Source organism: Colletotrichum truncatum (assembly GCF_014235925.2).
Source record: "Colletotrichum truncatum strain CMES1059 chromosome Unknown Contig_0005, whole genome shotgun sequence".
NCBI lineage: Eukaryota > Fungi > Ascomycota > Sordariomycetes > Glomerellales > Glomerellaceae > Colletotrichum > Colletotrichum truncatum.
The window spans coordinates 919,326-934,783 of record NW_027222402.1 but is presented as its reverse complement, the minus strand read 5'-3'; the positions used below and the strand labels follow the sequence as shown (position 1 = coordinate 934,783).

At 45.8% G+C, this 15,458-nt stretch overlaps 4 protein-coding genes across 4 annotated transcripts; 2 read left to right on the top strand and 2 right to left on the bottom strand.

Moving 5' to 3' along the window:
- Nucleotides 1–1,882: 1,882 nt before the first annotated feature.
- On the bottom strand, nt 1,883–2,702 carry CTRU02_208279 (uncharacterized protein; the record flags this gene model as incomplete). Its single annotated transcript, XM_036725784.1, has 2 exons — nt 1,883–2,425; nt 2,514–2,702. The coding sequence occupies 2 exons, from the start codon at nt 2,700–2,702 to the stop codon at nt 1,883–1,885; spliced, it is 732 nt and encodes a 243-aa protein (XP_036582498.1).
- A 422-nt stretch (nt 2,703–3,124) lies between these two features.
- Nucleotides 3,125–3,799, top strand: CTRU02_208278 (uncharacterized protein; the record flags this gene model as incomplete). Its single annotated transcript, XM_036725785.1, has 3 exons — nt 3,125–3,360; nt 3,417–3,598; nt 3,660–3,799. The coding sequence occupies 3 exons, from the start codon at nt 3,125–3,127 to the stop codon at nt 3,797–3,799; spliced, it is 558 nt and encodes a 185-aa protein (XP_036582499.1).
- A 5,586-nt stretch (nt 3,800–9,385) lies between these two features.
- On the bottom strand, nt 9,386–9,863 carry CTRU02_208277 (uncharacterized protein; the record flags this gene model as incomplete). The annotated part of the gene is made up of 3 exons (XM_036725786.2): nt 9,386–9,509; nt 9,565–9,637; nt 9,689–9,863. The coding sequence occupies 3 exons, from the start codon at nt 9,861–9,863 to the stop codon at nt 9,386–9,388; spliced, it is 372 nt and encodes a 123-aa protein (XP_036582500.2).
- A 1,577-nt stretch (nt 9,864–11,440) lies between these two features.
- On the top strand, nt 11,441–11,959 carry CTRU02_208276 (uncharacterized protein; the record flags this gene model as incomplete). Its single annotated transcript, XM_070205061.1, has 1 exon — nt 11,441–11,959. The coding sequence occupies one exon, from the start codon at nt 11,441–11,443 to the stop codon at nt 11,957–11,959; it is 519 nt and encodes a 172-aa protein (XP_070061136.1).
- Nucleotides 11,960–15,458: the final 3,499 nt, after the last annotated feature.

Here is a 15,458-nt window from a genome sequence, read left to right as displayed (position 1 = left end):
TGCATCGGCTCCCACTTCAAGGATTTCAACTGTACCAAGTGGATTTACAAACGTGTTTCCGGTCAAATATGGAAGAGTGTGCGTACAACACCGAAGGTGGTCGGGAAGTTTGCGCGAACACGGCAACCGGCGGGATCGAACGGCGGACCACCGGGGGATATCGGCACGGAAGTATTAACCTTCTACTCTCGATACCTAGCTAGCTGAAAAGGCTGAAAAGCAGAGGTAGGCTGTGCTCCTGTACCCAGGTGGAAGCCGCCGGATTCCGTCCCAATGTTGTGGCCGTCTAACCCGCCAACAGCCTCGCTGCCAGCGGGATCGCTGTGTAAGTTAAGCGGATTCTCTGACGACTTCCGGCGAAGAGGGCATCGTTACGCGCGTTGGAGTGGATATGCGTCACATTTTTCAAGTATTGCTCACAGCCGTCGAAAGTGGATTTTGTGCACAAAATCCCGAGAAGTGGGCCTAGGGTTGTACAGCGGCTCCGGGTCCATGACTGATCATGGAAGGCCCTGAACCCGGGCCATGAGGGGGGCCGGGGAAGCCGGTACAGTGCCGGACAGTACCCGTACCAATATTGAACCTTGACTATGACAAGTACAGCAAACATAGATTTTATGGAGCAGTATACCCAGGCTTTTGGAGACATATACGAGTCTTGCATCACGCAAGGAGATACAATAGCAACAAAATTATCTCTTCCTTAGAACGCTTCTCATGTCATCCGCTCAAGAATAACGTTCGATTTCACTTGAACAGTCTCAGACATTGCACCGGCCCGGTCAAGGTCTCACTTTTCCCTCCCAACTAGCTTTCTGTGCTCAAAAAACCTCCAAGACAGTAATATGGAATGGACGCACTAGGTTCATCCTGTCAACTTGGCGTACTGCAGATGAGGCTGATGTGGGGGCGTAACCCGAGTGGGTTATGCCAACGCATACTACGTGCCTGAATAGCTGCCTTGCCAGGGATCACGAAGTTTGAAAGTCAGATCATATTATGAACAGCGCTAATTGAGGTTGCCGTTGAGACGTAACAAAAGATGTAAGCCCAATTAGTGTGGCTGGCGAGTTGCTGTAAGCTGCCGTAGCTGCTGTACGCAAAGTTCTAATCCAAAATAAAGGCCGAGAATCTAGGTTTGTCATGACCAGAAATCGAATTACGCCGCCAGCCACTTGTGGCATGATCGGAAATATGGCACACTCAATGTCAAATGGCACAGTTTTGCACTGCGGGTCCGCTGTGGAATCTTTGGCGCCGTGAATTGCTTTTTCTTAGTCGCAGCCGTCGGCCGACTTGCAGGAGGCGAAACACAGTCACGCAGAAGGCATTGCGTCTTGTAGTAGATGTCTCAGTCAGTTACTCAAGTCGGCATGTCTTCTCGGCAATAAAAATTTTCTTGAAGACGGAAAAGTGAGTTGAGGCGTCTTCCTATTTGCGCGGTACAGAATTTGGGGATTGGAATACATGAACCAGGATCCGTCCGTACTAGGATGAGGCCTGAGCGTAGGGCTATTTCGACCTATTTCAGCTCACCGATAACTGGAGGTACTTACAGCAGATCTGCGATAGCCCCTGTGTCTAAGCACGTGTGCTAGGTAATCTTCCCGAAGGCCTCGCTGATCATGGCATACAGCCCTGCAAACTTGAGTGGACCTTGATGGGTTAGTCGCGTGGAATCCGGGGTTGGGGCCATCGGAAGCCATCGGGAGCGGGAATCATCCGTTGTAGACATCACTTCAAAGACATGGCGAGGGAACGTCTAGGATTAGGCATGAATTATTTCCCCATTTATTAACCACGTTAGCCATGGCCCATTTGGATTGGACGACGCATCGAAGGCCGAATCGCCTCTCGCTATTGTCACTGAGATCTCCACCTCTCAATCAACCTCAGGGGACTCCAGATCCACATCATGACCTCCCGCTTTAATGTCGTTGTTGATATTGCTGATGTTGCTCTCTGTTCCCTCTTGACCGGTCGATTTCACCTCCTGTTGCTGTGCATTCTCCGGCTCATCTTCTTTGACCGGCTTGACAGGCATTTCCACCCGCAGGAGATCCACTTCGAGAGCAAGGACACCCTCCCCGAGCTTTGACTTTAATCCGTCTTGATCAACATCAAAGTAGAGTGCCCAAAATTCACCCGTTTTGACGGCGAAAAACCCCTCCCAACCGGCGAAGGTAAGTCGCTTATCCTGCGTTGTGCAATCAAACGGCCCCGTCAGGTTCGGCTGAGCGTACGGACGAGTTCCGAACTTGATTTCGTACGAGTCTCGATCCACGTAGATCCAGTTCATGATAGGCGGCTCGTCACAAATAGTTGACACAAGACCTGAATGTTGGCTATCAGGGTACGGCAGGTAATATCCTGCAAATGGGTGCCCGAAAGCCGAATCAGGGTCAAGGCCAGTGTCGACGAAAAGCTGTACAGCGAGTTTGTTTGGTAAGCGAAGGGAGTTTCAAGCGACAAGACAGATGAAATGGAGACGAGTGGCCGCAATTGGTAGATACCTTGTCTCCAGAGAGAACTACACGTCTTCCTTCAATCTCTGAAAAGTACCGTGTCGACTTACGGCATCGGATGAGTAGGTTGTTCTTGCGGCTGCGGTGTTCTTTCCTTCGCGCTTGTGCTTGTGTGTGTCGGATAGCCTCTGCTGTTCCGAAGGCTGCATAAAATGCGACCAAGAATGCTGCAACCATTGTGGTAGTGTGAGTAACGTCTCTGTTGTGTGGTTTTCAAGAAGGAGACGCTGCTGTCCATAGGATATAGCTTTATGCCAATGTCGAGCGAGATTGCCCGATGTGTCTCTCAGCGCCTCCACAAAGAGCGGGTTATTGAACCAGCATTATCCCCCTAGAATCTAGTAGCTTTCTTTTGTTGGGAGCTGCCGTGAACACCCGTCGGGCAGGGCGATGACTTGTCTCTCCATTGCAGATATCTTCATCACTGAGTTATACAGTACCCGGTTTTATGGCCCTTATCCTTGTCGAGAATAGCGGGAAGAGACACCATTTACGTCCGGTTGAAAGGAAAAGGCGACACCCCCAGCTTCAGCTACATATATACTTGGCATGTCTCAGCCATCAGAAAAGGATAAAGAGCAAACAAACGCCCGCCAGTAATGACAACCTTTTTCCTCGGCAGCACCAGAGTTCCTCAGTATCATAGCACTTCAGCTCCAAGGCATTCACAAAAGACTTCATCAACCAAACAGTCATCAGAAAAACCTCAAAGTCCTACACAAAAATCACGCGAGCCACGCAAGAAGCCTTCGACCAGAGCCATTACACCCGTGCCAGATCTGCAACACCCAACTCCTTCACCTCCAGAAACAACTACTGTCAAAATGTCTTCTCCGTAAGTATTACAAGATCTATGAACTAAACTCGCAGCCAATTGAACCTTGCCCCTAGAACCAAGAACACGGTTCCCCCGGCCACCTCCACTAACCCCGTCAACCTCAGCAACACCGCCACCACCACCAACCCCAACAACTACCTCAACACCGCTAACACCAACAAGTCCATCAGCAATGATGGCTCCGGCAAATCTCTCCCCATGCCTGGCCTTTCGGGGTCGGCCAACGGACCAGTCGGTAAGTCTAACTTGTTCTTCTACTGAGAGTCTATTGATTTTAGCTAATATGCAACACAAAGGCAACCTCCTCAGAGGTCCCGTTGATGAAAACGGAAAGCTCAAGGATGCCGGTCTCATGGTCGGTATCAAGCTTGACCTTGAAGCCGAGGTTCACCTTACCGCAAGGGTCCGAGGTGACATCCTTATTGGGCTATACTAGGCTCACGCGCACAGAGGAGGCCAAGATTGGAGGCTCGAGGATCAAGATCGAGGCCGAGTGCGAAATCATCAAGATGAAGTGCCTAAGCGAGGGCGAGTGTGTTTCAGTTGTCATCGTGAGCCATAAATGGCATATTTCTGTTGATGGACCAGAAGGACGTATCGCTGGTACCTTGTGTATAGCAGCAATAGCTCTCGATTAAGCAACTGAGTATAACAATTTCGCATTCTACAACTTGTAATGATCATGTACGACATTGTTCTTGGCAATTCTAGCAGGGCCAACGAAGTATGGAAATCACATCAGTAGTCTAATCTTGCATCACTGGCATACCCAAATTGGGTTTGACAAACTGAATCCTGACGCTAGACGTTATGTGCTTTGCGATCTACTCACTCAAATGAACTGGTGAATAATCTGTTTTCATGCGAGGAAAAAAAATGGTTTGGTGAAAAGCGACCCAGAATGGCTTCCTTCTAAATCGCTTTGTGAGTGAGGTGTTCATGCCGCCGAGTAGTTTCATTACTCGTGTTTCATGATCCTTCTTAAGCTATCTAATGACTAATAATAATGATCAAAATATCGACAAGCCCCTCCCGATCCCATCCTTCGAGTGTGATAACTGCTTACCCGACAGATGTTTGTCTCGTAAGAAGTCAAGTTCGACGCGGGGTTTCTGAGACAAAAGACGGCAAAACGAGACAATAGCCAGGATTTAAAACTGAATTTGATCTGGTCTGACTGGGCGCAGAAGAGTACTTCTCAATTGTCTGTGCCTGATTGAGTAGTCGCCGCCGGAGCCGCCTCACCTTCAGCTACACTTGCAGAGCTAATGCGATGTGCGTTATTTATCCAAGGATTACACCCTGCAAACTAAGGTAGTTACCAGGAGTAATTCGCGCAAGGAAGTCTACTTTTTCTGCCCTGCCGCCCACCAACATACCTTAAACAGAGACATCGGCGCCATAATATCCGTACCCCTATCCGGCTGATTGATGTCCAGTGGACCGCCTGAAATGTGCATAGCCGACCCGGCAATAAGTGGAGAAGTATAAATCGATATGTTTAGCAGAAGGTGATGAGATAAGAGAACATCGAGAGTTCTTCAAAATTGGGTAATTTTCAACTCAGCTTTATGCAAATTTCGATTCGAACAAGAGACATGGTTTGGTACATCACCCATTGATTGCCTCTTAGTGCAATAGATTCTTCTGTTCTCCTCAATAATATGTCTGGGGCTGACTAACATCAAATCCACAAGAGCAATAATAGTACGGGATAGGAATTGATCAATTATTTGCCTCGCAGGCTGTATTCCGGTTGTAGCTGTTCTCCAAAAATTGGCACAATCCTTACAGTTTTCCTTTACAGGTCAGAAATCACCAGCGATTAATGCGTTGGGAAATCAAAAATAGCGGCCTGTGGAGCCTCACCAAAGCGGAGGGAGACATTTTGCGGCCGATACAGACCATTTTGGATGGATGTCGTGCGAATTTTCTTACTCACCACAGGTATGGTCTATTAAAATCATTCTACGAATTATGAACTCCTGGAGAGTACACTTAGAAGTAAATGCAATGTCATCATGGAATTTCGTCACTTGTTACTTGCTAAAAGAAGTCTTCTTTAAACGACGTACTAGTAAATATTATCGTAGGCGCAACAGACCGTTTGACAGATTTTGCAGCCTAGTATAAAATACCACTACCCTTTAAGGTAATACCAAGTCATAGATCGACATATGAGAGTTAATACTATGTCAAGTTAGCGGTTAGTATACATCGTTAGAGTTCCGAGCATACCATATTGATCGTTATAACATAGTCATCAGCAGGATCGAAGTGCACGCATACAGCAGTAACTACTTGTGCTCCGTTAGATCGAGGAATTCTCTGTATGCCGGTTCTCTCTCTAACAGGAGTGAATTCAGCAGCTCTTGTACCAATCGTGAATTCTCCCCCCTGAAAGTCCGTCGAGGTTATCTCAACATAAGCTGTTTCTCCAACATGCCACGCACGATAGGTAACGTCTCGAACACCAGGGATGGTGTTGTGATTTGGCGGTCCGTTCGGACCTGAAGCTGTGTGAACAGCAGTAGTTATGTCGTGTACTAGAGATGGTGCGAAACCCACAGCGCGCATTGGTACCGATGTGCAACCGCCCCGGGGCTCCAAGATTACTGATTCATTCCTGCCTGAAAGTGGCCATGATGTCGCTAGAGGATAGAGAGTGAGACAGGCAGTGCTGAGTAAGACACAGTTTGATAAAGAAACGAACATTGTCACATAAGTCGTAGGGAATATGAGGGCTCAAGTTGCCCAAGGGTTAACCAGATTATGTTTATTGCGACCCGTCGGAACATATACCCACGTTTATAAAAGATAAACAATTATGTAGGCTAATCTGTAATTATAATAAAAGGAAGAGATTCTGGAACACAACGATACCATAGAAGTTACTTTGTCGCTGGAAGATGGTCGCTTCACTCTACCCTTTAAGCTAACTTATATTGGAGTTAAGTTTCACGGTGATTACGCTCGCAGTCACTTAAGCTTTGTCGTAGTGTTCTTTTGAGTTTACTGGAGGAAGAGCAAGCGTAGTCGGTTATATATTATAGTTTTATCCCTTTAGGTAATATTCCGAATCACGACGTCTCCCTCCCGCGGAACAGCGGTCCATACGGATAATCCGACCATTCTTCACTTTTTCATCGACAGGATTATTATTAATATTCGAAAAAAAATAAAAAAAAAGAGTTTTGTAGTCCTTTAATTGAATCAGGAGGCCTAGACTTAGCGCAAGCAGGGATCTATAACCACCGTGTGCCCATTGAGGTCCTCTAAATCGCAGTCGCCCATCGGTACAAGGGTATTGTCACAGCTTGCCTGGAATGATGGGCCTATCTTTGTCTTTCGTGGGCAAACTTTTGACTTCTCTCCTGCCTGGTATTGCTAACCATAATTCGTTCTAGTGCGTTCGTTGTTGACGACACAATTCTTCTCGTATAATGTTTCCCTGTTCACCCTATTTCCAAATTCAATCATTTGCCTATATTGTATCTCTATCTATTGAACCTTGATTGTGATGAATCGCAATCTAGATTTGATATTGGCTTTGACTAGTAGCAGGTACGATTTGCTCTAGAGCAGCTTAACCTATATCCAACGCTCAAAGCTAGGATTCCACAAAAAGGTTGTCCCACTTCCTATTGTTTGCAGTGGAATATATCGTTATCACATATATGGACACATAAATTCTGATACTTTTCAAGCAGAACTCCTTACCTAATTGTTACATAACCGTCATCCTAGCATCTGAAATTCTACATGGCCGCACCCCTGCGAGACTGGTAATATTGTATTTCCCCCCGCCTTACCAAAGGCATTCTGAACACGAGAGGAACGCAGAAAACAACCGCGGCTCAACATACAAAAATTATCTTTTTGCAGATTCATTTCTTCCAAAAGAAGCAAACCAAGCGACGGATGGGTATACTGGCTCCTAGATTTCCAAGGGAAAGGTCGTTGCGCAGACAAGGTGTGATTACTCTGAAGAAATTTCGTTCATACCTGGCAAAGCCTGAATCTTTTACAAATACGTTGCAGACAAAGCAAATACTTGATAAGATTTTTCTTATATAATACATCTTTTTATCTTGTCTTTGTAAATTTGGATCTTGGATAAGATGTGCTGCAATAATCAGGTTTGCTATATGTTTAGTTCTGTCGGTGGATTGCGTAAGTTGGCGGGGAGATGGAAAACTCTTTGACACTTCTGCATTCGATTAGCAATTTATGAAAGCGCAAAAACCTACTAATAGAGTTACGTTTCGAAGACGCTCGAGCTTGAGGGGGGCCAATGGAGCCCCGAGGAGAAGGTTTGCTGATAAAGTATGCTTTGCTCAAATTTAGCTCACGTACCAGTTAGCTACCATGAACCGTAAAGCCTTAGTGTGAGCTATATCGCAAGAACGAGTTCGGAGACAAGGGGGAAGCACGTTCGAGACCTACGTGCGTGCTTGACATGGAGGGCCTGAAGAAAACTATGACGAATGATGACAGTTGTCTACAAGGAACTTACCTGTTATCATACAGTTGGGATAATTCAGCTGCAAGCCATTTTTCGACCCGTGAAAACGCCAGGTATGCGGGGTTTCTTGATCACGATTCCTCGTTGACTGGGACTTTGTCTTACACCTCACTAGAAAGGGCATTCTGCAGTTGACGTATTAGAGGCTGATTGCAAAACGGCGTCCACACTTTTGCTTTCGCCTAAAGTCAACCGAATTCAGAAGGAATGTTTTATAAGGTACTTAAGGAATGTCTCGAAGTACCCCTCATCCATGCGATTATTCGTACGAGAAACCTTACAGGATTAAAAAGTTGGAAATCTTACAATTACAAAGAACGGTTATCAGGAAGATAATTTTAGGTAACAGGATAGGTGCTTATCCAATAGTTTCTTAGCTCCCCGAAGCTGCTCTCGCTCAGCTTGATATACTTCGGGCTCAATTGGCTAACTCGATGGTGCTTGCTGGTTCTCCTCGATACCATGCGGTTACCCGGATTTCTTTGGTAAAAAAATCAAAAAAGAGATCAAAGAAGTCATGTATTTCTGTCCCCGTATTATTGTAGCAAAAACATTCGTTAAGACGGAGACTTTTTGGTTTTTTTTCGAAACGGAGAAAGGGAAATGGTTGAAAAACCTGGAAGACACATGTGAAACGCGGTAACATTAAAAGCATTCTATTTGGCAAGCCCCTATTTGAATAATGAATCGAAATTCTTCCAGTTCCGCGGCTGCGCCAGTCTTCCTAAGACTGTCAACGACAGCAATTCATGTCTTGATGTAGCCAAAATGCAAAGAGCGCTGCGCCTGAGCCCTCGTTCCTCCACATGCAATGGATTATAGTAATAGTCTTCCGAAAGTCATTTTCGAAATCAGTTATTACACTAATCATTTTCACACGCACTATAAGACGCTAATCTGTAGACTATCATTGATCCATCGGTTCGACTTATAATGCCGATTCGTCAGCTTGGGCACGTCGCCGAGTAGAGCGTTTTGCGGCTTTCTGCCTCTTGGCTCACAGGGATCTGTCTTCTCTTTTGACGCTAGAATCCTGCCTAATAAACCATTAGGAAAGCACTAAACATGGTTACTAAATCACCACACTCAGCCAACATAATCTGAACAGAAACAACGAGGCTACTAATACCAGTATAAATAAAATTTCCACAAAGTTAGTCCTGCTGATCGTGCTTAGCCAAAAGCTTAAGGTTAAATCTCAAGTTCAAGCAAGCACATGTTGGATAGGTTACGCACACAAAAGTTCAGTGCCAGTCACAGAAATAGAAAGTGTTGAAAGTACAAATCACAAATCAATTGCCGACAAGCTAAGGAAAAAGAACATCGAGCTTAGACTCGAATCCTATCTAAGGTATGCAGGTGGCACATTTCCCGACTACGCGATCCCTGAACTGAATCAGAACAGTCCCCCAGTTATCCTCCCGGAAAGGCTAGCGCTGGATGCTGAAGATGGATGCGTATGGGTCAAATGACCAGCCCGAGCAGCATGATACTGCCTTAGATGTTGCAGAGGAAAGAAGAGACATCATCGTTCATGGTGCTGAACTGAGGGTTGCTTCGGATGTCCCTGACCTCGCCAGTCGTGGCAATCTGACCGCCACCGTTGCGGCATCCAGTGTCACTGAAAGGTATGTTAGTATATTATCTGAGGAAATGACAGTCAGGTTATTATTTACTTGTAGAAGATGCAGTTGTAGCCGTTCGCATTGAGCGAGCTGACCTTGTCGTTCAATCTTCCAATGGGAGAGACTAGAAAATGTTAGTTGCCATAGAAGATAGCTGGTTGCGTGGAAAACCAACCGCAGAAGCCAAAGTTGAAGTTGACTGTATCGCAGTCGGCCATCTCCTTGTCACTGCAAAGAGTGACACTCTGGTTGATCTGTCTGCCTTCAACATCCTTCTTAGCAGTCTCGACGGGAGCGGCGAAGACAGCGGTGGAAGCAAGGAGAACAGCAATGATAGTCTTGGAGAACATTTTGGCGAGTTGAAGTTGGTTAAAGATGTTAAAAGAAGAGTGAAAGTGTTGGAAAGATTGTGTGAGTTGAGTGAGCTGAAAGATTGTTGTGATTGTGATTGTACCGAAGTGTGATGAGGATGAGAGAGAAAGATGATATTCGACGGGACAGATGGTTACCTTATATAGAAAAAGACTCGCCGTCGAGAATGAGTATAACTGCAATTTCTGACTGCCGTAGATGAGCTCATGGCGTAGTACATCTGGCTATCGATACACCAGAGTCAGACTCGTCATCTTCACAACCAGACCAAGTTTCTCATAAAGAGCCCCAAAAGCCTAATTGAGAGAGAAAACTCGATAAGAGTCATGTTCACAAGGCCTAAGAACGTAAGTGATCTCGAATTATAAGCCTTGGCAATCATGCATTCGACTCAGATGAGGAAAAGAACAAGAGATAGTATCCGGTTTGCCATTTGGCCCAGTTCAGATGGAATGTATCCGATATGGCTTGTCATCGAACCTGGCTAAAATAAAGTTTACGGCAGAGCTCAAATAGAACGTGGGTCAACTGGGTGACCCGTTCACTTACACTAAACCACAATAACCTTAGCCGTTACGGCATGACTCCCAGAGGGCTGTGCTCCCTCTAGTAGGGGCTAGATCCCTCCAGACTGCTCCGACAGACGCCATAGGGCGTAAGGTTCCAAGTTGACATGCCTCTCATGTGTCAGCTGAGGGTACTGTGCGCAATTGATCGCCATAGAAGTTGCCTGATTATCTGTTTACTCTGAAGATCAGTTCGCCTGCTTAAAGTGACCCGAAAGCTTCTTTAACTCCAAACAAATCACTGAAAGGTAACGTAGAAATAATTACAAGATATGATACTGGAATAAGCTATCGTACTTTTTCTTAGATGCATCAACTGTAATCGAAAAGTGATGGGAAAGAAAATGATGCCTCACAGACGACTTCCCTGTGAAGTGCTCTGCAACAAATAGTAAAGGGATCCACGTACATTTCCCTCCTCCACTCCCAAAGCCCGACGAGGTTAAAGGGCCATACACTGTGATGAGCACTGTAGAGTCGTTGCGCACAGCCCAAGTGCGTAGAAAACTTTCAGCCGAGGTGTAAGTGGTGATATCTGTTCGTCTACATGTTTTGATGGGGCAGGGAAAATGCCAAGGCCTTTAAGTGAAGCATTTTGTACAATATGAATTCACTATAATCATTGCATCTTCATGACTACGCATGTCTCGCTTTCGGAAAACATCTTGGACCGGATTGAGTTCAAAGTGAAAGGCCAAAACTGAAATAGATGCAATTCAATTTAGATGGAATCGTCATGGAAGTTGAAAGCTGAATCAATAGTTGACCTTGACAAGTTGGATATCAACTGCTAGATGTTAGGATATCTACTTGCTCAAGAAGTTTTATAAATACTGTCCGTATGCGCCACCATCACTCATTTCTTCATCCAACTCATCACTTCAAACCAATCCAGTTCTCATCCCACCTACACTCTTTCAAAGCTTTCTAGCATCTACATACTATCCTTAACATCTTACTACCATCCTCAAATCCATTCTCTTGTCAACATGAAGTTCACCATCATTACCACCATGGTCCTGAGCACTTTGCTCTCTACCACTGCAGCAATGCCTTCCGTTGACACCATCAACAATATCATCGAAGATCGAGAAGTAGACATTCTCGTCAAGAAAGCCCTTGAGGACCGACAAGTTGCCGATGTCGTCAACAAAGTCATTGAGGATCGACAGGTGGCCGATGCCATGCAGACTCAAAATTTGAACAGGGCCACAAGTATCCTGAACTCTGCTCGTTCCTCTGCCGTGGGCAACATCCGAGGACGTCGCCTGACGGAGGCTCGGGAGCGGCGTTGCGAGAAGAACCCTCCTACCGAGTGCAACAAGTGCATGGATGCCCTCGTCCAAACCGCAATTTTCCAGGTCATGGAGTGTGGCGTTGCAGCGCTTGGCGTGGGCGCGCTTACTGGAGGAGTTGCAGCGGCCCTTGCCGCCATGGGATTCTTGGCTTGCGATGGAGTTGTTTATGGCTCTTATGAGAAGGGTCTGGTTGAGTGCAGAGCTTTCTAAAAATGGTTGATTCTTCGTGATGGCTGTGCTAGTGTGTCATTGTTCACGTTTGTGTACATGGTTGACTGCACATTTTGGGGAATGCTGCTGAAGCTTTTCGAATTTTCATCCACACGGTGAAGAATGCGGATACGTTTGTATATTGTTTTTTAGTTATTTGGTTTATATCGATTTGTTGTCCAACTCCTGCCTCTTCACTGTGCCGCTGCAAAATTCTATTCCATCATCAATTTCAAATTTCCTGATAATGTCTGGGAATTTAACTGTCTGACGTATTATAGCAGTTGAATCATATTGATATCCAGCCAGAGATGAAAATTCTTTTCAAAGTTATACATCCTCAAATCTCAACGCCCCAGACGGTGTCCATTGTACGATACGGCTAACATTACTGGGAATATTGATAGCGGTATTACTACCCCCCCATGTTACTTTCTAATACAGTTTTTATTCCATCTAGTGCCTTTTGAAACTAATTACTGATGTTGTTATTGCAACACAACTGATTGGTGATCAGAAAGTTCACAAGCATTTTGATGCGATGAGGGGATTAAGGACAACTTACCTGCTCATGATGATTCGTGGATGGCTCTTTAGCCATGGCAGTCTGTGCATTCAGAGAATTTCAGAGTCTATTGGGCTGGTTCTTTACCGGTGGTCCTCGTAAATTAGCCCCAATGTGTCCGATTTTCGAAACCGAATAGGCACAAAGGTGATCTTGGCAACCACACGAAGATGGTGGTAGCCTGCATGGGTAAGGATCAGGGTCTGGCAACAGGGCTGGCCGGACACAATAACAATTTAGCTCACATCCCATCCCCACACAGTGTCACACGTCGACTTGTCAACCTTGCACTCCTTATTCCTGTTCAGTGGAACTGCTTGCTTTGTTATCCGAGATACGAGTAGGCTTTCATATTGTATTGCGCCAAGAAACAACACTATCCAGCCGCATGGGTCTGCGGACATACCACTACCGCGTGCCACATTTTCTCTTGGACTCATCTATTTGAAAAATGTAGACTAGGAATCATTTCATCAAGCCTCCCAACCTTGTTCTCTCAACTAACCGGTGCCGTTTTCTTTCTGCTAGGTCTTCTCTGATATTTATGACTCGAAAATATCTCGATCGTCTATCTCATCTTCCCTGAGTCTTGCCAAGCATTCAGACGCGCCCGCTTATGTCTCGTATGTATGGAAGAGGCAAACCTTTCATCCTTTCACACATCACGCGCCACCTTTTGTGTATTTACATGATGCAAAAAACTTCATTGTTGTTATCGAGTTCGGCTTGTGAGTGACTAATAATCTCGGTACCGTAATGAATAGCTCCTACGGAACGTCAACGGAGCAGGCCCATTCTATCTGACGAGGCTTCCGAATGTACGAATAACCTAAACGATCAAAACGTATTGAGTGTTTTCGTCTATGAACCCTTTGCATTCCAATTGCGTAATCATCTGGCTGTCAGCTTTATGTCCTGTAGTTGTGTGGATGAGTCAAGAGATAGCCTCGAAAGCAGATGTTTCCGAAGAGACAGTAATAGGTTAGCATGCCTCGAAAATTCTTCCATCAGGAGGAACAAGCCGTTACTCACTATGAAAGCCTTAGCTTCAAACGCTGTTTCGGAATGAAAGAAGGCAGGACTCAACTGGAAAGGGGGGCGGGGGTAATCCGAGCGCTAAGGCATGTTACATTTCAGGCAAAAGCCGAGAACCGTCTAATGTTGGCACCGGCCATCTGGTTAATTCTTTGAACGGGGCCAAAGGCTGGATCTCCACTACTTTGAGTTTACTGCCCAGCCCCGGTTCCATGGTTACCAGCTCAAGCCGAGGCTTTGATTCTCTCCCGTTGCGGTGATCTACCGATAAGCTCAAATCAGCCCTAGGATAACAGGCCTAACCTTCGCTTTTCTCCAATTTGAGAACATCATCCCTGCGGTCTCATTCGGGTCTAGACGATTCAAATCACGGTACTTGAAATCCGTACTGGACTACTCCGTACCTAGTAGAAAATCCGGTGAAGTACATCTCTTTCGGCCGGTTTCATTTCTGTTGCGACCGAGGCTAGATAGGATCGTATGCCAATATAGCGGGTAACCATGCAAGCTGCCGTGAATGAAACAAGCAACTTTATCTCCGGATGTGAGGAGAGTGCTTCACTTGCCCGTAATATATTGTGCATGCCTACAAACACTTTAATGTAACTGGGGTGTTTGTTGAGGGTTAATAAGATGTGGTATCATAGCAAAGTATTTACCTCCTACCAACGTGTATAGCCAACATGTGGGGGGTTATCCGATTACCGTTATAGGAGAGTAAATGACCAAGGATAAGGATGTGAGCAAATACTCGCCATTCCATAGAACATCCCTGCTACACGCATCGGTGACCAAGCATTCCTTTTGTTTCGTGGCCACCAGGTGTATCTAGAAAACAGCTTGGTGAGACCGGCCTGAGTCAGGACATAGCAGTATACCAGTAATAGCTATCGCTTTGACCATACTCAATGCCGCATAAGGCAACAAGCGAAACCCAAATGTAATAAGCGCGCTAGAATCGTTTACCCCTCGTCCAAAGCCCCCATTCAGCTGGCAGGTGAACAGGCCTTTCCTGATTCACGAAGCGGCATAGCACGCGCCAAGTCCATGTTACACGATTTCTTGGGACTTTACAGAATCTTGGCAACGGTGCATACTTTCATAACCACATAACGTCTTATACTGGCCAAGACAATAGCGGTCATACAAGCCACTGGCCTAAGGGGCATTTCATCTACGAAAAGCTCATCTCCTCCATTCTACCAAGACACCCACCTCTCCGTTATTTGTCAAAAGCATCATTTCGCAATCTAAAAACCTTTCTCTTGTGTTTATAGGCACAGCCAAGTTCGTGCAATCTGCTGCCTCATATCCAGCCTATGGTCATCTGCGCGGATATTCATCAATGTGGGGTTTTGGCCTTAGAGAAGCGTAGGTAAGTGAGTCCGGCTTCTCAAAACCGTTGTCATGCGATTACCCAGTATATTCATTTCATATTGCCGGCCAATCAACGAATCTCTTCAGCTTCCCGGAAGGCAGCTATCGTCCCAAGTAGGGTCACCGGATTTTCCGGGGGTTCCCGAATGCGAGAAGAGGTCCACTGTAAAAACCTCGCCTCGGGTTTCAGATACACCTCTACTGCGTGTAACTGAGCCTCAGGGAGTTTAGTCCAGTGAGAAAGCAATGTAAACGTGTTTACCGCGCTTTACAGTTCAACGCAGTTTGTTAATATCCTCAAATCTATGAAGATAACAGTTCGTTTTCGCATCCGGTACATTTCACAGGACAAGCTCAATTGTTGTCCGAAATAGTCAATTTCCATCGAGGCCCACCTTTTATGTCCAAATACAAACGTAACTTTACCTTGGGGTCCGTCTTTAGAACTGAGTTAGTGCCGAGTATGTGGGATAAGCGCTGGCACAGACCTGAAGATGTATCCTACCGCTTGCATTTCTGTAG